This window comes from Cucurbita pepo, chromosome 18 (assembly GCF_057944985.1).
Source record: "Cucurbita pepo subsp. pepo isolate OVF chromosome 18, ASM5794498v1, whole genome shotgun sequence".
Lineage (NCBI taxonomy): Eukaryota > Viridiplantae > Streptophyta > Magnoliopsida > Cucurbitales > Cucurbitaceae > Cucurbita > Cucurbita pepo.
The window spans coordinates 9,982,235-10,004,756 of NC_141815.1; the positions used below are offsets into that span (position 1 = coordinate 9,982,235).

The 22,522-nt window shown below is 38.2% G+C and overlaps 5 protein-coding genes across 10 annotated transcripts; 2 read left to right on the top strand and 3 right to left on the bottom strand.

Annotated features, from left to right (window-relative positions):
• The first annotated feature begins 19 nt into the window (after window positions 1-19).
• Window positions 20-3,616, top strand: LOC111779586 (uncharacterized). Of its 6 annotated transcripts, none has more exons than XM_087119762.1 (7): window positions 20-199; window positions 411-513; window positions 1,087-2,043; window positions 2,132-2,305; window positions 2,897-3,033; window positions 3,151-3,261; window positions 3,352-3,616. In XM_087119762.1, exons 1-7 carry the CDS (start codon window positions 156-158, stop codon window positions 3,434-3,436), a joined length of 1,611 nt encoding a protein of 536 aa, XP_086975888.1. In that variant the 5' UTR covers window positions 20-155; the 3' UTR covers window positions 3,437-3,616. The 6 variants fall into 6 exon arrangements, with proteins under 6 accessions (XP_086975888.1, XP_086975887.1, XP_023515424.2 ...); XM_087119761.1 differs by having other exon boundaries at window positions 21-199; window positions 2,126-2,305; XM_023659656.2 differs by adding an exon at window positions 729-819 and having other exon boundaries at window positions 74-513; window positions 2,126-2,305.
• Window positions 3,552-5,668, bottom strand: LOC111779589 (uncharacterized). The gene is made up of 5 exons (XM_023659659.2): window positions 5,228-5,668; window positions 4,409-5,143; window positions 4,245-4,324; window positions 4,097-4,168; window positions 3,552-3,990 (listed from the first exon to the last, which is right to left on the bottom strand). Exons 1-5 carry the CDS (start codon window positions 5,549-5,551, stop codon window positions 3,726-3,728), a joined length of 1,476 nt encoding a protein of 491 aa, XP_023515427.2. The 5' UTR covers window positions 5,552-5,668; the 3' UTR covers window positions 3,552-3,725.
• A 1,263-nt stretch (window positions 5,669-6,931) lies between these two features.
• Window positions 6,932-12,285, bottom strand: LOC111780171 (uncharacterized). Its single transcript, XM_023660498.2, has 6 exons — window positions 12,011-12,285; window positions 8,906-11,534; window positions 8,623-8,754; window positions 8,298-8,350; window positions 7,267-7,379; window positions 6,932-7,082 (listed from the first exon to the last, which is right to left on the bottom strand). The coding sequence occupies exon 2, from the start codon at window positions 11,330-11,332 to the stop codon at window positions 8,930-8,932; it is 2,403 nt and encodes an 800-aa protein (XP_023516266.2). The 5' UTR covers window positions 11,333-11,534; window positions 12,011-12,285; the 3' UTR covers window positions 6,932-7,082; window positions 7,267-7,379; window positions 8,298-8,350; window positions 8,623-8,754; window positions 8,906-8,929.
• Window positions 12,286-13,035: 750 nt separating this feature from the next.
• LOC111779678 (uncharacterized) lies at window positions 13,036-13,970 on the bottom strand. The gene is made up of 3 exons (XM_023659786.2): window positions 13,626-13,970; window positions 13,437-13,543; window positions 13,036-13,315 (listed from the first exon to the last, which is right to left on the bottom strand). Exons 1-3 carry the CDS (start codon window positions 13,791-13,793, stop codon window positions 13,249-13,251), a joined length of 342 nt encoding a protein of 113 aa, XP_023515554.2. The 5' UTR covers window positions 13,794-13,970; the 3' UTR covers window positions 13,036-13,248.
• Window positions 13,971-15,763: 1,793 nt separating this feature from the next.
• Window positions 15,764-21,781, top strand: LOC111780672 (kinase superfamily with octicosapeptide/Phox/Bem1p domain-containing protein). The gene is made up of 10 exons (XM_023661139.2): window positions 15,764-15,976; window positions 16,240-19,525; window positions 19,641-19,798; window positions 19,905-19,976; window positions 20,060-20,212; window positions 20,311-20,474; window positions 20,577-20,724; window positions 20,866-20,988; window positions 21,083-21,170; window positions 21,344-21,781. Exons 2-10 carry the CDS (start codon window positions 16,264-16,266, stop codon window positions 21,526-21,528), a joined length of 4,353 nt encoding a protein of 1,450 aa, XP_023516907.2. The 5' UTR covers window positions 15,764-15,976; window positions 16,240-16,263; the 3' UTR covers window positions 21,529-21,781.
• Window positions 21,782-22,522: the final 741 nt, after the last annotated feature.

Genomic DNA, 22,522 nt, shown 5'->3' on the forward strand with positions numbered 1-22,522 from the left:
TTTATGTCGAATTTCAAATACAAAATAAAAAATTTGTAAATAAAAAATAAAATAATCTTAATTTCTTCACGGCCGCAGCCATAGCAACGAAGGTCTCCTCCAAAAGCTCGATGTCGAGAGCTATGGCGACATGACACCTCTGAACTCCATTTTTAATGGGAAGAAACCTTCGAAGCCAGCCTTTTAGAAGTACAAAAAGGTATGGATAATATTATAATAAAGTTTCAAAAAATGAAAGGAATTATTGCTATACCACGAACTTCCCATTCCGATCAATCGAATTATTGGTTTTCGATTGAATTTGGAATCAGAGAGGTCTGAATTGAATTTCGTGTTCTTCAAATCTCTGTCGTCTTCATCCATACGGATCATCGCTTCTTATCCAAATCCCCAATGGGTTCGAGTTGTAGTCGTTTGGGGTCGCGCCCTTCTCGCTCCCGAGATTACCGCACCAACCGCTCCAAATTCTGCTCTATCTTCTGTGGTGCTTCATCTTCTCGCGCGATTCATCAGGTTGTTTTTCTTCCTCTAATCTTATTGTTTTTATTATCATCATCGAATCTTTTGTTCTCTCTTGTTTACTCTTTCTCCCATTTCTTGCGATTCTTCGTGAACTTGAATCTATTTCGTCCTTGGAAATCTTGTTTGGATAATCTGAGATTGACTATCTTCATTTCAAAGGTTGACCTCTTGATTGAAGTCTTGTGTCCGTTTGGTTTGCTTTTTAGTTGCTTGAAGCTCTGGTGTTGCATTTTGGGGGATTTTGGATGAGTTTTGATCTACCAAGTGAAGAAAATCGGTGTATCTCTCATAAATTAGGTCCGATTCTGTAGCTTTTGTGATATGTTTGTGTCTGTTTGCTGTTTGTTTTGCCTGTGAGTGGGATGATGATTTGGCTATGCTTATATTGTTCATCTTGGTGGCAATATCTTCGTAGAAATCTTTTGTTCTCTCAATTATTATTAGTTTCAATCATCTATGTTGTCTTGATCTCTCAAAAAGAAGTTTGTCTTTTGCTCTCGTTTTGCAAGTTTTAACAAGTTTAGATGACGGATTAAATCTTTAGCTGACACATATTTTAAATAGATGGAAGATTCTACAGCTCAATTTCTTGTCCATCCGACAGAACATGAACATTGTAATCACATCATTGATGAAGTTCAACTCCCCACAAATGGATCTATAAGAACGGGGCTTCCTAGCGCAAGCGCTTATTCCGAGACCTTGCACGAGAACAGGATTGCAGTCAGTGAGGAGCAATGTGGTGTAGATGAACCAAGAAATATTGATATCAATGATCATGGGAAGTGTTTGTCTCAAAACAAGGAATTAGTTCCACTTCAACAGATTAGTGCTGATTACAGTCACGATGAATCTCGTAGACATAGAGATCGATCTTCGGAACCAGTATCTGTAAATATTCTGGCTAACGAGGATGCAGTAAATGGTATTGATAGTTCAGTGGACAAGGGTGTATCTCCAGTCTGCACCAAGGTCGTGTTTGCGGCAAGCAGCTCGACTACTCAAGAGGTTGGAGACTTATGTTCGAACGAGCTGACAGGTTACATTCAAGAGGATGAGGGAACAGCCAACCAGAACCCGGAGTCTGAATCTTCACCTGATTCGGATCTTCCGTTAACTTTTCAATCCCTTGAAGACGAATCTTCACGAGAGGTACCCTCGAGTTTAGACACTTTTGTGTCTGATGATAGGGAGCCAGGAGATGTGGGTATGCCTCATGTCGATATGGTCGGTATTTCTTCCAACGTTTTATCTACAAGTAGCATTGATGCAAATTCTCTTATGATCAGAAGGAATAGCAGAAGACTGTTTTGGGATGCCTTTTCAAGACGTAGTTTTAGAAGACATAGTGAATCTCCGTTTCTTTTCCCTCCTAATAACATAAGTACTACAGGAGATCCAGACCGGTGGCTCCTCGATATAAGTGGTGATTTTATCGATGATGAAGTGCGTGGCGATTCAAGACATTTTCCCAGAAGAATTCACATCTTGAATGAACAACAAAGAGACTCAAGATCCCAGGTTACATTCTTAATGTTCTATATTTTCCTTTTAAGTAGTAATTGAACCTTGTTCTGTTTATTCATGATTGCTTCTCAAATAGGTGCAGATATGGGAAAGACTCCGTAGTAGTCTCAGCGAAAACAGTCGGCAGAACTTATCTTGCCCGTCAGGCATTCACTCTAATGGTGCTTGCTCGTGTGACTCATTCTCAAGGATAGAACACTCGAGTACCCGTGCAAGCATATCGCGGATAATCATGCTTGCTGAAGCATTATTTGAGGTAGTCTTCCCCTGTTCAATTCTTTAAATTTTAAGATGATATTGTGTTAAGTAAACCATACATTACTGTTTAAAGTTCACTTTAATTGGAACTCTATGTATGAGATCCCACATCGGTTGGAGAGGGGAACAAAACATTCCTTATAAGGGTGTGGAAACCTCTCCCTAGTAGACGCGTTTTAAAACCGTGAGGCTGACGGTGATATGTAATGAGCCAAAGCAGACAATATCTGCTAGCTGTGGCCTTGGGCTGTTATAAATGGTATCAGCGCCAGACAACGGACAGTGTGCCGGCCAGGATGCTGGGACCCTAAGGGGGATGGATTGTGAGATCCGACGTCGGTTGGAGAGGGGAACAAAGCATTCCGTATGAGGGTGTGGAAACCTCTCCCTAGTAGACACATTTTAAAACCGTTAGGTTGACGGTGATACGTAACGGGCCAAAACGGACAATATCTGCTAGCGGTGGGCTTGGGTTGTTACACTGGATATTTCTGATAAACGTTTTTGCACTTGAGCATCGCCCACTTTTTGGAGTTCTATTCCTGTATTTGAACAGTTATCTCACATCTTCTTCTCTGTGTATTTGAAGGTGTTGGATGAAATTCATGGTCAGCCTGTTTCTCTTGCCCTCTCCATGGTTTCACTCCCTGCACCCGAATCAGTTGTCGACTCTTTTCCTCTGAAGAACCACGAAAAGACGACTAATGGAGGGGACGAAATTGAGCAGTAGGCTTCCTCTTTCCATTAACTAAATACATTTGCCTGGCTGGCTGAGTCCATAGTTTTACTTGCTTATTACTTGTTTAGTTTCTAATTTGGGATTGTGTTACAAAAATTGGTTAGATGCTACATTTGCCTGGCTGAGTACGAAGAGGGCGATAAAATAAGAGTCCTTCCCTGCCGACACGAGTACCATATGTTGTGTGTCGATAAATGGTTGAAGGAGATTCACGGGTATGTCACACATACTCGATGACAATCACTGCTCTCTCCTTATATCATTTTATTCTTCAACTCGTCTCCTAATATCGCTGTGTTTAACAGAGTATGCCCGCTTTGCCGAGGGGATGTTCGTGCGGGCTCAAACGATGAATGTTCTGTTTCAAACCCTGAAATTCCAACAATTTGATGGCATTGTATAGCAAAAACAGAACACTCATTCATTATCATGTTTCCTTTTAATACTTGGGGATTAATTGAATCCCCATGTTTTGATTTTGTAAGGCATTCATATTGTATAGCAGTTTCAGAAGAATTTGAATGAATATATATATATCTAGAACAAGCAGTTTGGTTTGAATGATTCAAACACTTGTACAATAGGGCGGGAATGACACCGAACGAAGGAACTGTGTCGATAACAGATAACCGAGACAAGGAGACAGCAATGTCAGCTGTCTCTGCTTAGAACAACAACTCTACTTGAGCATTGAAAGACCAGTGCTTGGTCTCCAAAATGGATTCTCATAGACAGGATCCGATCTCATCGGATCGTTTATGTTGTTGAAGAGATTTGGATGGCAATTCTCGTCGTCTTCAAACGTCGTCCATCTCATCGAATTGCTGCTATTACGTCGTTTCTCGCTCGCTGCATTTCTCATATTCTCCATCTCTCCCACATGATCCTTGAACTCTTTCTTCACCACATCAATTACTACATCCCCATAACGATCGCACCATGATCTAATGAGGAAAAAAAAAAAAAAAAAAAACAACAGTTCATCAAAATACTGACTTTGATCACACCATGATCGCACCCTGAACTTATAAAATGAAGATTGGATCTTACTTTGGGAAGAAGTTCTTGAGGTCGGCTTTGTCGATCGGAAGCCTAGTGGAAATTGCCTCAATTTGATCATCCCTGAAATTTGAAACGATTTAAAAGAAGAACAAAAACAGAGGAAAGTGACAGCAGAAATGAACTTCGAAGATCTTACGAGAATTTAAGGTTTGGATTTGTGTCGTTGAGCTCTGTTTGAATTCGTGAAAGCTCTTTCTTTATGTTCTCGCTTAAAACCTTCAAACAAAATTAGAACACGATGAACAGAATCAAAAACTTGAAATTTACAGACAGGCCAACGCCATTGAAGCAGTTCATTACCTTGTCGATGAAGAAATCCGATGGAGACCCATTTGAATTCAACTTCATTTTCATCATTTTAGTGTTGGGCCCCTCCCCAATTGGACTCGTTGCGAGCTGAGCTGAATTTGAAGAACCCCAAAATGCTTCACTGTCGGATCTTTCATGGAGTGGCAATGGAGCTGTCTCATCCTCTGTTTGGTCTCGTTTCCATTTCTTCAGCCCATTGAAACCCCATTGTTTTTTTCCAGATTTGTTCATCCGTTCTTCATAATCTGGACCATAATTTCCACCGCCGCCATTGCCGCCCTGAAACAGAGCTTTAAAGGGTCGTCGTTTTGCCTTTTCTTCACTCATCTCCTTGTTTGATGAACTTTCCGACATCAGAATCGAATGGGTATCACTGATATTACACAGATTTTCAGATTCAAAAATACTTTTCTCTTTCCTGTTCCTCTCTGTTTTTTGTGATGACGCGAAACTAAAAACCGACGCAGCACCTCTGATCTGTTTCATACCCAACATAACCTTTGATCTGTTCTTCGAATTTGAGTAAGATTTTAGTGAAGAATTTTCATCTCTCAAGTCAATAATTGACCATTCTTCTTCTAAAATCTCCTTCGAATTCTCTTTTGGGTCAGCTACAATCACATCCCTGGCCTCAATTTCAGCCCCTTGAACTGCTAATCTCTGAAGCAGAGGCCTCTTCGAAGAATGATACTCATCTGTTGTTATGCATTTCGCATAAAGAAGCTCCTGATAAAAACAAGCACACAATAAAGTTATTTGGTTTCTAAAACAGAGCACACACATAAAAACAGAGCATTATGAACTACGAACCTGCAAGAACAACAGCTTATCTCTCAATATAACTTGGTGTTCTTGTTCCGGCGGTGAAGCGATCAGAGTATCAAGCAAATGGGTTCTGAAATCTGAAACTTCATTTTCAGCTAGAATACCTTCATTGTGAAGACCCATTAATTTGAGCATCTGGTGGAAGGAATCTTGCTGCCATTTGAGGTTATCAGACTGGAGCTTCGCCAGCTTCTGATCCGCCGCCGGCAAGCACCGTTTCTTGAAGCTGAAGGGAAGAATGGACTTGCAGAGAGAGGTGATTGAATCATGAAGAGAAGAATAGTAAGTGGGTGTGTAAGAATACACCATTTTCTTAGAACAGTGAGGAGAAGAAGAAGATGAAGTGATCTTTGTGTTGTTGGTGGTGGGTGTTTTTGTAAAGAGATTTTCGAGGGTCCTTGTCGAGTGTCAATTGCAGTATAGTTGTAGCTGTTTCAGGATTTTTTGAATTGAGGGATTTGGAAACGGTCACAAGAAAGTAGCCGTTGGGACTTTGGAGGCTATAACAGTAAATTCACCCGTTTGTTTTTGGCCCATAATTTGACTTTCTCCTTTTGATTCTATTTTCTTTTTTAAAAAAGATATATTTCTTCTCCTTTTGATTCTATTTTCTTTTTTAAAAAAATAAATACATCATACCATACCATTCTTCTTATGCGATCGAACTCGTCGAACAAAAAATTTGACAATTTTAACCCCATAGATCGTCTTATTGACCAATCCAGCTTGGTATGATATATTCGATTAGAAAAAGAAGAAAAATAAATTCAATTATTCATAGACTCCACTAATAAAATATTTAGGTTCAGAACATCTCCAAAGGCAACTTTTTAATATATATATATATATATACATATATATACATCTCCAACGGGAAAGGAAATAGTGATGATCTCGAAGGAAAAGCTGAGATGACAGTGAATAAAGGAAGAAGTGGAATAAAAGAAATATGCAGTTGAATTAAGAAATCTATTTATCCCAAGTGGGCCTTTGTGCCAACGATGAAACACAATACAAAACATAATTGGTGTTAAGCTAAGCATAATACATGGATAAAGATGTCCAGAGCAATGATAGTTGTTCTTTTCGTGTAGCCACGGTGCACGTTCGGCCTCTCCTTCGACGATTTGTACGAGAATCGAAGTGAAAACCAGAGAACTGCACCAATATGTTACCCTCTTATGATATGCAGCAAATATGAGCTCCATCTATGCGACATGGTCCATTAGTATCAAGTTGAAAGCCATGTGATTCATTTCAAACCAATTTGTTTTTTGGGACAGCTTCATGAAGGTTAGCATGATTCCAGAAAAGAATGGTGATCAAGATATTGATCTCCAATGGCTCATATGATGAATGCATTTCCATGTCGGGCTTGCACGAACATGCGTGTTATATCAGCTAGTTTATCTTCGAGAAGAGTTTAACAGAAGCTTAGACTATAATCAACACGGACCCCAGAAAATATAATTGTTCTTATGATGGAAATCAATATTACCAATCCAGCAAGATGAATCAAAGTAACTGTATATCTAAACTACCAAGATTTAAAGAGAGTACTCACAAATTGATTGGTAGAACTCGTGATCGACCTGTTCGATGTGGTCAACTTGCCATTGAACAGATCACCATCATGCAGTTTTCCATTGCGACGCCAGCCTACATGAAATATTATTGAATCATTTGGCAACCATCTGTCATATCAATCAATTTCAAGGAGTATTTGTGTATGACCCTCTACGTACCCAAATGTCAAGGCACATTGTACCGGGTTCACTGCACACAATACCGAAATAGGAACCCCGGGTCGTCTGGCTTTTGTTGTGCACCTTGCCTCTTCCTAACATGAAGTACTAAAAAAGTTATGTAAGAATGCTTTTATAAGCTTATAAAACAGCACAAAAGGCTTAACTAACATCAGCTGTAATAAGTAACAGATATTCTTAGACAGCCCAAATTCACTTTTCACAGTTTTCCGTTTCCCCAAATGAAATCTTAGACAGATGAAGTGCAGCTTGACTCACCACTTCAGCTCCTTGGTTCCTTTTTTAGGGTACCCCGGGAACAACTCAGTCATCTCCTGAACTGCAGTATGCTGTATACAACAGCTTGGAAGTATTGTATGAACGAAAAATTCCTGGAAGAAATTTTCAGATTATTATTCTGTAGCTTTTTGTTTTTCTAATATGAAACTGAACTTCCATTGAGAAAAAATAAAAGAATACAAGGCCAGCGAACATACAAATAATTACAATGGATAGTGGATAAAAGACTTCTATTTGGTGGGGGGTAAAATAACTACAAGCTTTTTTAATGGATAACACCGCTTTTCAACAACGATATCCCCACATGTTCCACATGACAAAGTAAGTCGCATCAAAATTTGGTTAACATTGATCGGAAATAAACTGGCCCAGTCTGTAATACTGCAAGAGTGGTTTCCTAATAAGCAACCCACAAGCCTACAACAGAATGACACATCTTCTGAGGGGTTCCAAAAGATCTTCATCTAAAGAACTCAATTTGATTTTGGGGTCAGTAGGCAGATCAGTGGGTTTACAAGCAAAAACCTTGCATCATTCAGGAGTTTCAAAGTGATGCTTAAAGAAGACACCTGATCTCCTTGCAATCTCAAGTTCCAATCTAAACCCTCCTATTAAAATAATCCGAAGCAAGCTTTATCCCATGAAACCAAGCTAATGCTTGCAAACAAACAAGAGGAAATAATACTTGACATAATATTCAACACCTTAGGTGTTAAATTCAGCCTTAAGTCAACCCCCCTATGTGAAAACTTCGCAGTTTTATGATGATATTGATGATCAAAACCAGCAATATGGTAAGCCATAAAGTGATATGAGTTGGAGTTCTGTGATAAGTTGAAATTAACTTTCTCAGATTCTCCATTCCCGGAACATCAGAAGTTCTGGGTATTTACAGTTGCCCTTTTTTACAAAGAAAATCTGAGGCTCAGAATCAGAGATTAGGATCGTTAGAACTATTAGGTTGTAAACATTAATGATTAATGGAAACAAAAAAAACATTTGGAACTTACAGCTCTGGATAGCATCTGCACCATATCTGCAACAAAGGAGACTGCTTCAGAAACTGCAAGGCAAAGCAATAAGTTCAACGTTCTAGAGATTTAACTTTTAACCGATCCTCAATTATGGTTACTGGTACCATAAATGCATAAAAAAATGGACAGAATCCCCATTACAAGATCATTCACAAGTTCAGGACTACTTCAAATAAGTCCTTACACATAGATTACTTCAAGTAAGCTGTTGATATTGCCAAGTAATATTTGAGTTTAGGATCATAAAAAAGTAATTTGAAAGAATGAGTCATGAAGCGAAGGAAAATAACAAAGTAAAAACCTTGATATTGTAGGTTTTAATTTCTAAGCCCATTATTGCAACAACTCCAAACAATTGAATGCTTCATCTTTGGGTCAAAGTAGAGGGCTTTCATATAGCTCAAGTAGATTTCAGTTGTAGAGAATCCAGGGCCTGCAAAGTATAAGAACTTGTATAACTCGAAAGGAGGAGAGGAGATAAGGAAGGAAGCAAGCCAATGAAAATAAAATAAAGTGGACAAGCATTATGTACAAGGATGAAGCATTATACTTCATTGGAAAAGGTCGAGACTAATGTTACTCACTGTTATTCAGTAAAGTGTTTGTGTTCATAGTCGCATTATCTTGGTTTTTAGAGTATTGTGATGCAACAGAGATGAAAACTGTTCACTGGGGAGAATTCCCTTAGAGAGCATATCAGACATTAGAGTTACGGCCTTCTCTGTAGCTCCACTTCTACAACAGCCAGACAGTAGGGCAGTATAAGTCACTGTATCAGGCTCAATTCCTTGATCGACCATTTCCTCAAAGAGGACAACAGCATCATTAAGGTTGTTCATTTTACAATACCCATCAATCAGTACAGTGTAGCAGATAATGTCTGGAGTAATCTTCATGTCTTTCATTTCATCAAAAATTGTGGAAGCAAAAGCTATTTCTTGCTTTTCTCCCCTTAAATCTACTGAGGAGCAAAGCTCTTGTAGTCGGGTTTTAAATAGACCATCTAGCAGAACTGTATAGATAACAATATCAGGTTTCCTCCCTCGATTCTTCATATCACACAGAAGCAAATAAGCTTCTCTCAATAAATTAATCTTGCAATAACCATTTATCATCATTGTGTAAGTGATGAGATCAGGAGTTAACCCAGCACAGACTAAGCAATCAAATAAACTTTGAGCCCTCTTCATATTTCCCACCCGACAGAGGGAAGATATGACATTATTGTACACAATTTTATTAGCCTCCACATCCATAATTGGAAGTTTTTTTATCACCTTAATAGCTCTACCGCTAGAATCTTCCATGCAAAGGCTACTAACTAGCCTAGAGAGAGTACTTTTTTTAATAGAAACTCCTTTCTTGGACAAATTAACAAAAAGGTCGTATGCATCATTCGTATGGTTGGCTGCACAATACCCATTAATCATGGCAGAATAGTTATCTACCGTCTTTACTTCTAAACTATTGAAAAACTCTGTCGCTTCTTTCACTTTGCCTCCTACGCATAAATTTTCAATTACCAGATTGAGTATCTTAGGGTCTTCTCTCAAACCATGTTCCTCCATGTAGTCTAGAAGTCCTTGCACCTTGGATACAAGACCATTTCGAGACAATCCAGCAGCAAGCACATTATAAGTGATGGTGTCAGGCTCAATACCATTTTTCTTCAAATTTTCAAACATTACCATTGCTTCATGAATTTTTCCTTGGACAAAAAAGCCTTTAATCATTGTTGTATAATGCACGACATCCATCTGGATTTGTCTACTTGTCATATCTTCTAACAACTCCATAGCTTCTTCCAGTTTTCCTTGTTCACATAAGGCATGAACAACAATATTGTATGCAACCTTGTCAAAATACACACCCTTACCCTGAAATACTTTAAATTGGTTCACTACTTCTGAACACATTTGCATCCTAAGCAAGCATTGTAGGATAGAGCTGACGATCACACAATTTGTTTTTATACCTTTTGACAACATGAGACTGTGAAGAGACAAGGCCTTTTGCAACTTCAGCTTCTTGCAATAACCATTGATCAACACACCATAAGTTTGTGCATCTGGAACTACTCCATATTTTTCCATTTCAAGAAAGACATTTTCTGCCTCGTCTATTTTCATCTCTTCACAAAATCCACGAATTACTACAAAGTAAGCATACACGTCTATTGGGGCTTGTGCTGCTCTCCATGCTTGTAGCAACTGATACGCCGAAGCTGAACAATGGTGGGTACACAACCCTTCAATATATGCAGTATAAGCAAAAGCACTTGCAACCACCCCAGCTTCACTCATCTCCTCAAAAATATATATAGCCTCTTCCATGTTACCCATTTTACAAAGGGCTTTTATTACGATAGCATAAGTATAATCATTAGGATGGAAACCAAACCTCTTCAACTGCTTGTACACAACTAGAGCCATATTCATTTTCCCATGCTCGATAAGGCGGTTCAAGAGAAAATTACAAGTAAAAATATGTGGAACAAATCCCTTCCGTTCTGACTGGAAAAGTAAATCCACAGCACTATCAAACAAGCTAAAACTGACATAAGCCTTCATTAAGGCATCATATGCTCGAGTGAATGAGCCATCCACCGCATACCCTTGATTAAGGGATTCAAGCAAATCTAAGACATCAAATTCCATTTTCTTGGAGTCAATGAGGTTCAAGAACAGAGATTCAAGCTTTCTCTCCAAACCCCAAGAGCACAATATCCTAATAAGAGCTGCATAAGTAGAGATGTTATGTTGAAAGCCCCGTTCCTCCAATTCGCGGAAAAAGGAAAAGGCAATGTTGGGCTCCCTTCGGAGACTTCCTAGTATTTGGACCACCTTTGACGGGTTAAATTGAACAGGCAAAGTTGTGTGGAAGAAGGTGGTACTTTGTTCATCGTCACTGTGTGAAGAAGAACATGGGTTTAGTTGAGCAATTGCAGTTGAGGCGAATTTGACTAGTTTGAGCTTGATGGGATTATTCACAGCGAGCAACAAACAATTCATGGAAGTGAATCGTTATTGGCTTTTCCTTCTGTGGTCTAGAGAGGAGAAAACGAAATCCTTATGCGGAGGTAATGCAAAGTCTTCAATCAACTGGACAATCTACAAAACGTTGCAGATATATTCCCTTCTCTCCACTGCTTTTAGCCACTACACGGTCTATAGCCGGTTAAGTAGACGCCGCAGATGTCTTACCAAAAGTTCCCTGAAACATCAATAAACGCAATCTCAATTAACAGTTTACCTTTACCGAAAAGAGTAATATATAATTAAGAACATGACAATACCCCAGAACAGAAAATGGTGGCAGAACGGATGCATTACCCCAAAAGATTCAGCAGCAATAACCAAACGCACTCAATTAAACCCAGAAAACTACAGTGTATGATATATTCATAGCATATCAATCATAAGAAACTCTTTCATATAGAATTCTGTGGAAAGCCGTATTCGATGCCCAATAGAATTAAACACTAATAGCCAAAACCACTTCAAAGCTAAAGTCAGAAAAAAAATTATCCCGAACTGCCATTGGGTATTCCACAGGACGGCGGTGGTGTGAGAACGAAAATAGGTTTAAGAGAACAAATAAAATGGAAGCTCAGTTGATCAAATTAAGTACTATGATGATTAAACAAGCGAGTCAAGAAGTTGATGAGATTTATAATCAATCAGCTTTACCAAGTTTCGGCGAAAGTGCACAGGATAACCTCTCGCAGCTCCGATTAGCATACAAAATCACCAAGGTGGAGATGAAGATCGTTGCATCTTCGCTGGAACTAAGTTGCAAAAACCTATAAGACAGTTGAAATGAAGAAAACGAAAGCGGTCGAGTAGATTCGCAGGACTGGGCTGAGAGACGGTGGACGACGGTAAGAAAATGAACCTCGGCGGCGGCGGTTCTGGAAAATTATGTTAAGAGGGAGGTTATTGCTTGCAAGGGTTTAAATCTTACATTTTTTTTCCCAATAATAAAATTAAATAAAGATTTTCCACCTCAAATCATATGAATAATACAGATTTAAATTTTACATTTATTCAATTTTCATTTATGAATTAGTAATTTTGTTCGAAATTAATTTTCCCAATTCTAATTTTTTACATATTTTATATTAGTTAATTAATTTAAATAATATCATTTTTTTTTATATAAACTTTAGTTAATGTAGCTTTTGTGATTCTACGACAAAATCTGATGCATTTTCTAATTAATTATTATTATTATTATGTCTCATTTTATTAAGTTCTAAACATTTTAAATCATCAGTTAATTTATAAAATTAATATATAATAAAAATTATATGTTTATTCATTGTTTAGGAAGCTATTTTATGTTCATTCTTGTGAAAATTGGACAATAGGACCTTTTTCCCTTTTAATTTCTCGACTATTTTGATTAATATTTTTTTTTTTTTTTTTTTTTTATGGTTTCGAGTGGCCATATTGATCTTCGATCTTCGATGTTTATAGGAATGAAGAACGGTGTGAAAGACAACTATGTAATATATAGGTATACATTACGATATGATTCGTTAATACTTATGGTAGAACCTCTCTTAATTTTTCGGTAGAAGCGTTGAACCGATCCAAAAAATGTTGAAAGAGAATTACAATTGTAGGGGTTAGTACTCTTGTCTTTGAATCTGGTAAAAACTAGCACAAATTTCAATTTGTAATATAGTTAATCGATCGAAAGCGATTATTGATGTTAGAAATATATAATTGGTAGATTCATAAATAATGAATGAATCCAAACATGAACAGTTTGAGTTTGTATGAATTTAAAGCGGTGTTTATGAGATGTAATTTGAAATATACATAATCCGAACCGGCATCGGTGTAGAAAAAACAAAGCACCATGGAAGAAGAAGAAGAAGAAGAAGAAGAAGAACAGATCCACTGAAATGAAGTCGTCTTCTTCACCAGCACTGGCCGCACTTGTCTTGCTCCACGCTTGTCCAATTCAACTTTGTCCAATTGAACTTTCTGCATCAGATCATGAATATTTCATTCTTTCGAACCATGGAAAAACCAGTCATCGATCTTTATGATTGAGATTAAATCAAACGAAGTGTTAATCGATCTGTGTTGCTATCGTTTTCAGTACCTGGATTTCCTCTGCGTTCTCAATCGCTCATCCAATCTCCTCTTCGCCTCTCTCGCACTTCCATCCAGTTTATCGTCTTCATCCCCCTCGACTAACAGGCTTCTCTCCTGCAAAATTAACACTTAAAATCGAATCAATTGAATCAATACACTCTGATTTCATCGACAGAACGAGATGCGATTTACGAACCAGAGATGGATTCGAAGCGAGGAGCGTTTCGTGGTTGCTGGTGTACAAGCAGAGAACAGATCTCCTGGTTAAGGCCTGAGCGGCGACGTGCGGTGAATCTGACCATACTTTGTTTTGATGACATCGTCTTCTTCGAGCACACTCTACACCAGGAAGCATTCCAGCCATTGGAGAAACTTTGGAAACCTTGAAGGTTGAAATTTCTACACAGATCTAGGGCTTTTCTGGCTCAGAAGGCGGAGAGAAGTGATTAAGTACAGTTTGATTGCATTGACTCCATCGGCACTGGAACAAGGAGGAAAGTGCGCGGAAGGAGGCGCGAAGGTGCCATGAAATTACCAGAGTCGGGTTGGTTAGGCCCACCGGAAAGAAACCATCCATTCAAAAAATACCAAATTATGAGTAATCTAATCATTTACTTTTTGGATCAGTTTTAAATTTAATTTAACATTTTTTTCCCTCAAAATTATTATTATTATTTAAATAATTTAAAATTAAATTTTATTTAAAGTATAAGGATAATATAATAAATATATATAGATTAAATTGTATTTTAATTTTTTTATATTTTAACATATTATTTATTGCATCTTTTTAAAAATAGAGTAAACATAATAAATTTACTCGAATTTTCCATTAACATTAATCAATTAACGTGACGTGTAAATTTTAATGGACGATGAGTTTTAATTTTTAAAAAATATTAAGTGCAAACTAATTAAATATTAAAATTTTTACAATTTTTTAAATAGTCGATTGGAGGTGACTTTTTGTGACATGATGTGTTTGTATAAATGCATCTCAACTATTAGATTTTGATGTTTCTATTTACCGTCTCGATCGCAACCATATGAAACATAGACAGATTACTTTTTGTACGTCTTGACGTGAATGATCTCACTACATTAACTACTTTATGTGACTTAAGAAGTTTGAAATATGAGATCGGAACATATAAACAAACTTTAGAGAAAAACAATTAAATATTTGAATTCTCTGAATACTTTTCGAATGCTGAAAGTGATCGTGTGTGAAATGACATGTCCTTACAAATGTATCTCTTAACTATTAAATTTGGATATTTCATATTCATTGCCTTAATCACACTTATATGCAAATAAATGCGTCGCTTTATCACTAGAATAGTCACATCTCACGTCAATTAATTCATGTGGATTAAAGGTGTTTAGATGCATAGTCGTAAATAGATGTTTAATTGATAAAATTTTATAGTTGATAAAATGTTAAATTAATAAAATATTTTTAAACTCTGCCTTTTGTCTAAAAATACCCATAAAGTTTCAATAATATAATTAAATTTTAAAAAATAGATAAAAAAATATTTTTTTTTATCGTTAGTTTGGGAGGGAAACCATTAATACTTATGTTTCAAAAATTTGATTAATATCTTCTAACTAAAAAAAATCTTTTATCATTATTTAAAAAAATACTCATAAACTTTATAAAATAATATTAAAATATTTACAGATATTAAGATTTAAAAATTTATGAGTATTTTTCTGTGAAAATATTTTTGAATTGTTTAAAAAAAGTTGAAGAGTCCCACTGCAAATAATTTTTTGTCTGTTTTTGCCCGTTATGCATCACCGTGTAATTTATGAGGTATAGGTCGATGATTTTTGTCTACATATAGACAACAAGAATGTTACATTTAAAATTTTATGAGTATTTTTTAAATATAGTACTACCGGTGAAAAACTGATTGACTTGTTTAAAAAAAAAAAAGTATATGTGTTATTCATGACTCTACTTTGATTTGATCAAGTGTTGATCGATCTTTTTAAAATTAACGACGAGTGACATCGGGACACTTCGATTTGAATCGACATTTTTATTGTAATATAAAAATTTAATAAAATATTAAAATAAAATGTAGTATTATTATTAGTGATGGTATAAAATATTTATTTATTATTTTAAAAAAATCAGGAGATATGGACAATTGACATTTTAAACCTCCTTTGACGAGGAGGTGTGGTTGAGCTTAAATTGCATGTGACGTCCACGTGCCAGTTCCCCATGATCCGTTGCTTACGTGGCAAAAAAGGAGGGTAATTAATTTGCCAAATTTGGCACATATATAAACAGCGTTCCCAACCCTGGAAGCACATAAGATTGCCTCTCGTCTCTTTCACTCAACTGTATTTCCCGAGAAAATAGAATCCGGCCAGCGGATTTTGGACTCTGCTACTGCATTTTGCGACCATTCATGGAATCAGCCGAATAGAAATCTCTGCGAGCATTAGGGAGAGAGAGAACTGGAATACTCGGAGCTCAACGGAGACACTTCGGAAGCCCTCAACTGCGGCTCAATCGAGATCCTTCTCACCGTAATTTCTTTTTGAAGTGTTTTTGTTTGCAGCACTGACTGATTGGATTGTTCCATTCTGATTTTCTGTCTTTTATCTCTCTCTATCTCGGCGTGTGAGTTGTTTGTTAGTGTAATTTCCTCTTGGCCCGAGGAAACAGAGCCGTTTTGTCTTTCTTACTAGGGTTTATCTGAGTTTTTAAGGTGTTTTGAGGGTTTAGCATAGGAGACGAACGATATTTGGAACCCTAGTTTTTGACTGGCTATTGAAATTTACATTTTCAGCGGCTTAGTACTTGGTCTAAACTCATGGCATTTGATCAGAACGCGATTCCCACTGGCTTGCGGCCTTTAAATGTAGCTAGAACTTTAGTTGAAGATCCCCATTTAACGCCGGTCGCTACTTCTGGGCGTAATCCCCAATGGGTTGCCCCCAAGCTTCCCTGCGACGTTGCTAACACAGACTCCGTACCCGTTCCTTGTAAGGGAAATGTCTCCGATATGGGATTTATTGAGGGAGGATATGGAAATGTGGTTACTGGCGTTACGGCTTGGTGCCCTCGAATGCCTCCTCCTCTCGCGCACACTGCAATGGTTCCTGCCGCAGGGTTTGGTTACTGCTCGAACCTGAATGCTTGGGGCAATCGTGGTGGTGCCAATGCTATTGAGTTTGCTAGCAGTTGCATGACAGTTGGGATTAATCATAGTACAAATTTGAGTCATCGAGATGGGGGAGGTGGCATGGAATTTTCGAGCAATAATATCGTAATGGGGTCTGGGGATAGTACCAATTTATGCAATAAGGTTGCTGCCAACGGTGATCATATCAATAGTGATAGCACCTCTGGATTTAGCTCCCCCTTGGGGAATTCAGCTGGTGGGAATGCGGTTGATCAAGTGAGAGAGGAGGGGGGAAACAGTTCCGTTCCGAAAAAGAAAGTTAAGTTTATGTGCAGTTTCGGTGGCAAGATTTTTCCAAGACCGAGTGATGGTATGTTGAGATATATTGGAGGTCAAACAAGGATTATAAGTGTTAGAAGAGATGTGACTTTCAATGAGTTTGTGCGAAAGATGGTTGATACCTGTGGGCAGGCTGTGGTTATAAAGTATCAGCTCCCTGATGAGGATCTTGACGCTTTAGTATCTGTTTCATGCCCTGATGATCTTGATAATATGATGGATGAGTATGAGAAGCTGGTTGAGAGGTCTTCAGATGGATCTGCTAAATTGAGGATGTTTTTGTTCTCTGCTTCAGAACTTGACTCTGCAGGTATGGTGCAATTTGGCGACGTACACGATAGTGGGCAGAGATATGTTGAAACAGTGAATACGATATTTGATGGCGTTGGTGGCCGTATTACAAGGAAAGAGAGCTTTACAAGTGCTACCTCAACTCAGAATTCTGACTTAAGTGCGACCGAGGCAATGGATATCTCATATAACGATCTAGGGGTTGTGGGTGAGCCTCCATCCACAACATTGTCCGTACCTGAAGGAAATTTAGGTACTTCAGTTGCTATTGGCCCTGGCTTAGTGAAGGTAGATACTGTCTCTGCAGTTTTTGTAGATGCCTCGGCTGTTCCATCAAGTATTCCTGTGATTAACTCTGTTCCTCCTGAAAGTTCTTCGCAGCCAGAGGCGGAGTTAGGAAGGTCGGTGCCTGCTACTCTGACGCAACAGCAACCAGATATTGGCTTTCCTCCACCTGTGCCTCAATTGCAGACTACTGTTGATCCTCGCCAAGCAGCATGTGTGGACTTTATACAATTTCGTCCACAGCTAGGCTTTTCAAATTCTCATCATCTAGGGACATCTGGGTCTATGTTTATACAACAGCCAAATACTCTTGGAATAACCCCTCATCAGTTTGTCCCTGCAGTTCACATGAGGATGGCTCCCTCTTCTAACCTCAGTATTATGCCTAATACCTATCAATCGTTGGTGCAATATCCACAATCCCAACCGGAATATTTTTCCAACGCAAGCACATCTGGTCCAAGGTTTGTCCAGCTATCTGCAGAACAAGGCTACAACTCACGCCAGATTCCAGCTCCTCCAGTATCAGTGGAGGTTGGATATGGTTTACATCATGTACCATGGTCTGATCAGACAGTTATATCTGATGAATTGGTATCCCAACATCAGGTAACTTTTGCTGAGAAAATCAAGAGGTTGGATGACTGTTACCTCTGCCAGAAAGCAGTGCCACATGCTCATTCCAATTCAACGTTGCAGGATAAAAGAGAAAATTTGACAAACCCTGTATCTGATTCAAAATTTTCGTATTACAGTCACCACCCTGAAGATCATTTAGCAGCCCATCCAATGAAAAATATTACAGAAACTGGAGCTTTGGGGCAACAAACTATTGAACATGGTGTTGGAATGCAAACCAGGATATTTAATCCTATGGATCCAGAAGTTGAAAAATCTTCAGTGGAGGCTATTGGCTTCCCACATCATATTGGCGGTCAACATGAGAACGATAACACACTAAAAGATCGACCTAATATTGATCATAGTAAGATCTCAGCTCAGCAGGGTGCTCTTGGGAGGCAAGGTGATTTTCCGTCACCCCATGTTGCCGTTGTAGAACAGATTCCTCAGCCTGGCAAAGTTGATACTCTCCAGCACCAGTATGCAGCTGTAGAGAATCGGTTCCATCCAAATTTAGACGTGGATAAACACAATATTTGCTTTGGAGGTGCTCCTATTCTTGCTTCAGAGTACAGCAGTCATGAAAATCCGAAGGTGTATTCTAATAGTCCTCATGGCATTATTCCAAATCAAAATGCTACCCACACTGGAATTTGGTACGACCATCTCAGACCAATTGTTGGAAATTTGGAAAGTTTAAGTATATGCCCAACTGATATTTGTCCTAATCTGGATCACTGCAAATCACCCACTGAAAGAACTAGGAAGGAGGACAATTTTGGTAGCTGTTCACAACCAGTCTCTGAGATAGAAGTTCTACTTGATAACAACTCTGTAAAGCCAATAGTGGTTCTCGACACAAATCATGTGAAACCAACTACTTTTGCTTGCTCTTCATCAGAGGTTCCCTATTTGATGAGTGAACGACCTGTTGAGTCCAGTGAAGTGGCACAACCTCCTGTCGGGGGCTATCCTGGAACATTAACACAATCAGAAAATGGGATACAACCTCCTGTTGAGTCCAATAAAGTATGTCTTAGCAGAAATCCCCAGTTATTTGACACGAAGACTGACCATACGAATAATCAAGTCCCAGTTTCTGCTGAGTGGAAGGAGGACACTTCTCTATTTGAATCTAGGATGGTATCTGGTGATGTTGAATCTGAATCTTTGCCTACCAGGACTGGAAATGTGCAGGACACTGCAAATTCACTCTTCAGCAATCAGGATCCTTGGAACTTACAGCATGACGATCATCTTTTGCCTCCTAGACCAAATAAAATTCAACCAAGGAATGAAGCTGTTACCACCAGGGAACCCTTGACAGAGAGTCCTTTCAGGAATATTGGTGAACTAAAAATGGAAGCATTTCTGGATGATGGAGTCTGTCACCCATTGGTTAAGTCAAACAAGGGTACCAATTTCTCGACTGTCCAGTCTGTCGAATGTCTTTGTAGCTTTTAGTGCATGTATATCGATTATCTTTTTATTTTCATGTTTTTGGGTGTGATTAATTTCATATAATTTAGGCTCTTCAGAGGAACAAATTAAGAAAGATCTTCAAGCTGTTGCTGAGGGTGTAGCTGCTTCTGTTCTTCAGTCAGCTCAATCCTCCAACTCCGACTTGCATGAAAAAAGTGATTCAGTTTGTGAGATTAGCACAGAAGGAGATGTTCAAAATAATGATGTGGGTTCGCAGCCTAAATCTAATATTGAGTTTAGCTATTCAAGTGGCACAAACTTGAATATGTCATATCTTCTGTCATAGTTATTCTGTTTTCTTGTTTGCCCAGGATGTCAGGACAAGACAGTCAGAAAAATCAAATCTGGGTTTTCCAATGTCAGAAGGCTATGGCCACTTGCAGGTAATACATGGTTTCCATTTTCAACCTTAAGGATGTTCCTTATGTGTTTAACTTTCCTGTAATCTTGGCATTTTTTTTTTCAGGTAATAAAGAATAGTGACCTTGAAGAACTAAGAGAATTGGGGTCTGGCACCTTTGGCACTGTTTATCATGGAAAATGGAGAGGGACTGATGTTGCTATCAAACGAATCAATGATAGGTGTTTTGCTGGGAAGCCGTCTGAACAAGATCGCATGGTTGTTTTTTAAGTAATTGGCTTTTCTTTTCTTTTGTTACTCATGTTTGTTTTTGGTTTCTTTAACCAAGTCCCGTATAATTTTTTGTTTTGTACCAGAGAGAAGATTTTTGGAATGAAGCAAATAAGCTTGCTGATTTGCACCACCCAAATGTGGTTGCTTTTTATGGTATTGTGCTTGATGGTCCTGGAGGCTCTGTGGCAACAGTAACAGAATATATGGTTAATGGCTCGCTCAGAAATGCTTTGTTGAAGAATGAAAAGTAACAATTGTTTTCGCCTTTCATATGTTTAATTTGTTTGAAATTAGTTGTAGTACAACGTATCTGCACCCGAGATTAAGTTGTAAAATACCATTGATGCAGGAGTCTTGACAAGCGTAAGCGCCTCTTGATTGCTATGGATGTGGCTTTTGGTATGGAATACCTGCACAGAAAGAATATAGTGCACTTTGATTTAAAAAGTGATAATCTGCTCGTTAACCTTCGAGATCCTCATCGCCCAATATGCAAGGTTTGTTGTTTTGCTGATAATAGCAGATTCTCGTCGCCCAAAATATTTTGTTTCTCCTTCCAAGAAAAGTACCAGTTTTGAATTTGAAATATAAAATGTTTGGAAGAGCTGGGCTTATGCTGCTGCTATTTGTGCCTCAAGGTTGGCGACTTGGGCCTATCCAAGGTGAAACGTCAGACATTGATATCAGGTGGTGTGCGGGGAACACTTCCTTGGATGGCACCCGAGCTTTTGAATGGGAGCAGCAATATGGTGTCCGAGAAGGTATGCTAATATACATTCATGTCACTCCTTGCAGTAGTTTGCCCTTGTATTACGTGTGAAATTAGATAGATGATTTCGATACTTGTCTTCATAGGTTGACGTGTTTTCCTTTGGTATCGTCTTGTGGGAGCTCCTCACTGGAGAAGAACCTTATGCAAATTTGCATTATGGGGTTATCATAGGTAAATCCTTGATATCTGCCTCTCATGTCATCTCATATAATATAATTCTGTAAGCCTGTTATTTTATTATAGTAAAAAATTTACCAACCTAAGCATTGAGTTAAGATAAATACATTCGATCATGTTGAACAAAAAAAAAAAATCATTGAAAGTCTTCTGAATTGAAAATTCAGGTGGCATAGTAAGCAACACATTGCGCCCGGAAGTACCGGAGTCTTGTGATCCAGAATGGAGATCACTGATGGAGAGATGCTGGTCATCAGAACCATCAGAGAGGCCAAGCTTCACCGACATTGCACATGAATTGCGCTCCATGGCTGCAAAGGTTCACCCGAAAGTACCCAATCAGCAGCATTAGCTCTCTGCTCTCTTCACCCAACTTCATCTTCATGGTCTGGTGTGAATTTAGGCATTTTTCTTCTCTGGTGGCCCCTTCCTCTTTGCCTATGTTTCAGAATCGCGAAATAGAAGTACGTTTCTCTAGTTTGGGATTGGGTAGAAATTGGATGGTTTTTTCTTTTTCTTTTTACTACTAACAAAGAGAGATAGATAGGTCATAGTAGTTAGCGATGGATGCATATCCCCTTTTCAGTTAGCAGCTGCTTAGATTACCTAATTTGTTAGCATTTTTTGTTTCCCAAATTTGTTTGACATTGTTTTTCTCTCCTTTGATGAGTGGGAAGCGAAGGTAATCCGACCATAGGAGTTACTAAACCTGGCAGCTGATAGGATCCAAATTTGGTGGAGGTCGCAGACCATGCTAGTAGTGTATTTTTTTTTTTAAATTTTTTTTTTTTTATATTAGTTAATTTATTGTTTGTCTTCTATTATTATTACGTTAGATTGTTAGATTGTGTCGAGTAGCGCTGTTTTTTTTCTTTTCGTTTCAGAAAAGACATCCCTTCCTCCCGCTCTCTAAAATGATGGATATTTAGTCTGTGGTGTTTCAGGTATTATGGATTCTCTAACTCCCAGTCGGGTTGTCTTCTTAGGTCTGTGGGTCGTGTTGTCTTCTTAGGTCTGTGGGTCGTGTCGTGCCCTTTAAGATAGCTTATTCTATTATCTCAAGTTTTAAGTCGCGTCGTGTCCTATGTGTTTGAAACAGTTGCTTAATTCAAATCTTTATATTTTTGTATTAGAAAATTAATTAAATGCATTGAGTAGGATAAGGGAGAGAACGGTCATATCTAGAAAAAGATTTTTATTATTATTATTATTTTTTTTAAAATTATTTGGAGGGAAATTACAAAACTTGGGAAATGGGGTTTTGGCAAACTTTCCGTCGACGTCATATAAACTCATCTTTAGACGCATTCAATGGCTAACACAGAGGAGAATCAAAATGGAACCCT

Excerpts from the sequence above, each read along its gene's own strand:
- LOC111780672 (XM_023661139.2), top strand. The coding sequence starts at position 16,264 with ATGGCATTTGATCAGAACGCGATTCCCACTGGCTTGCGGCCTTTAAAT. Across the intron at positions 19,799-19,904 it reads GAGATGTTCAAAATAATGAT|GATGTCAGGACAAGACAGTC; the intron begins GTGGGTTCGCAG and ends TTGTTTGCCCAG. Across the intron at positions 20,475-20,576 it reads GCTTTGTTGAAGAATGAAAA|GAGTCTTGACAAGCGTAAGC; the intron begins GTAACAATTGTT and ends CCATTGATGCAG.
- LOC111779586 (XM_087119761.1), top strand. The coding sequence starts at position 156 with ATGGGAAGAAACCTTCGAAGCCAGCCTTTTAGAAGTACAAAAAG. Across the intron at positions 2,044-2,125 it reads AAAGAGACTCAAGATCCCAG|GTGCAGATATGGGAAAGACT; the intron begins GTTACATTCTTA and ends CTTCTCAAATAG. Across the intron at positions 3,034-3,150 it reads GGAGGGGACGAAATTGAGCA|ATGCTACATTTGCCTGGCTG; the intron begins GTAGGCTTCCTC and ends AAAATTGGTTAG.
- LOC111779678 (XM_023659786.2), bottom strand. The coding sequence starts at position 13,793 with ATGGCTGGAATGCTTCCTGGTGTAGAGTGTGCTCGAAGAAGACGATGT. Across the intron at positions 13,544-13,625 it reads TCGCTTCGAATCCATCTCTG|GAGAGAAGCCTGTTAGTCGA; the intron begins GTTCGTAAATCG and ends TTAATTTTGCAG. Across the intron at positions 13,316-13,436 it reads AGAACGCAGAGGAAATCCAG|AAAGTTCAATTGGACAAAGT; the intron begins GTACTGAAAACG and ends GATCTGATGCAG.
- LOC111780171 (XM_023660498.2), bottom strand. The coding sequence starts at position 11,332 with ATGAATTGTTTGTTGCTCGCTGTGAATAATCCCATCAAGCTCAAACTA.
- LOC111779589 (XM_023659659.2), bottom strand. The coding sequence starts at position 5,551 with ATGGTGTATTCTTACACACCCACTTACTATTCTTCTCTTCATGATTCA. Across the intron at positions 4,169-4,244 it reads AATCCAAACCTTAAATTCTC|GGATGATCAAATTGAGGCAA; the intron begins GTAAGATCTTCG and ends TTCAAATTTCAG. Across the intron at positions 3,991-4,096 it reads CTCAAGAACTTCTTCCCAAA|ATCATGGTGCGATCGTTATG; the intron begins GTAAGATCCAAT and ends TTTCCTCATTAG.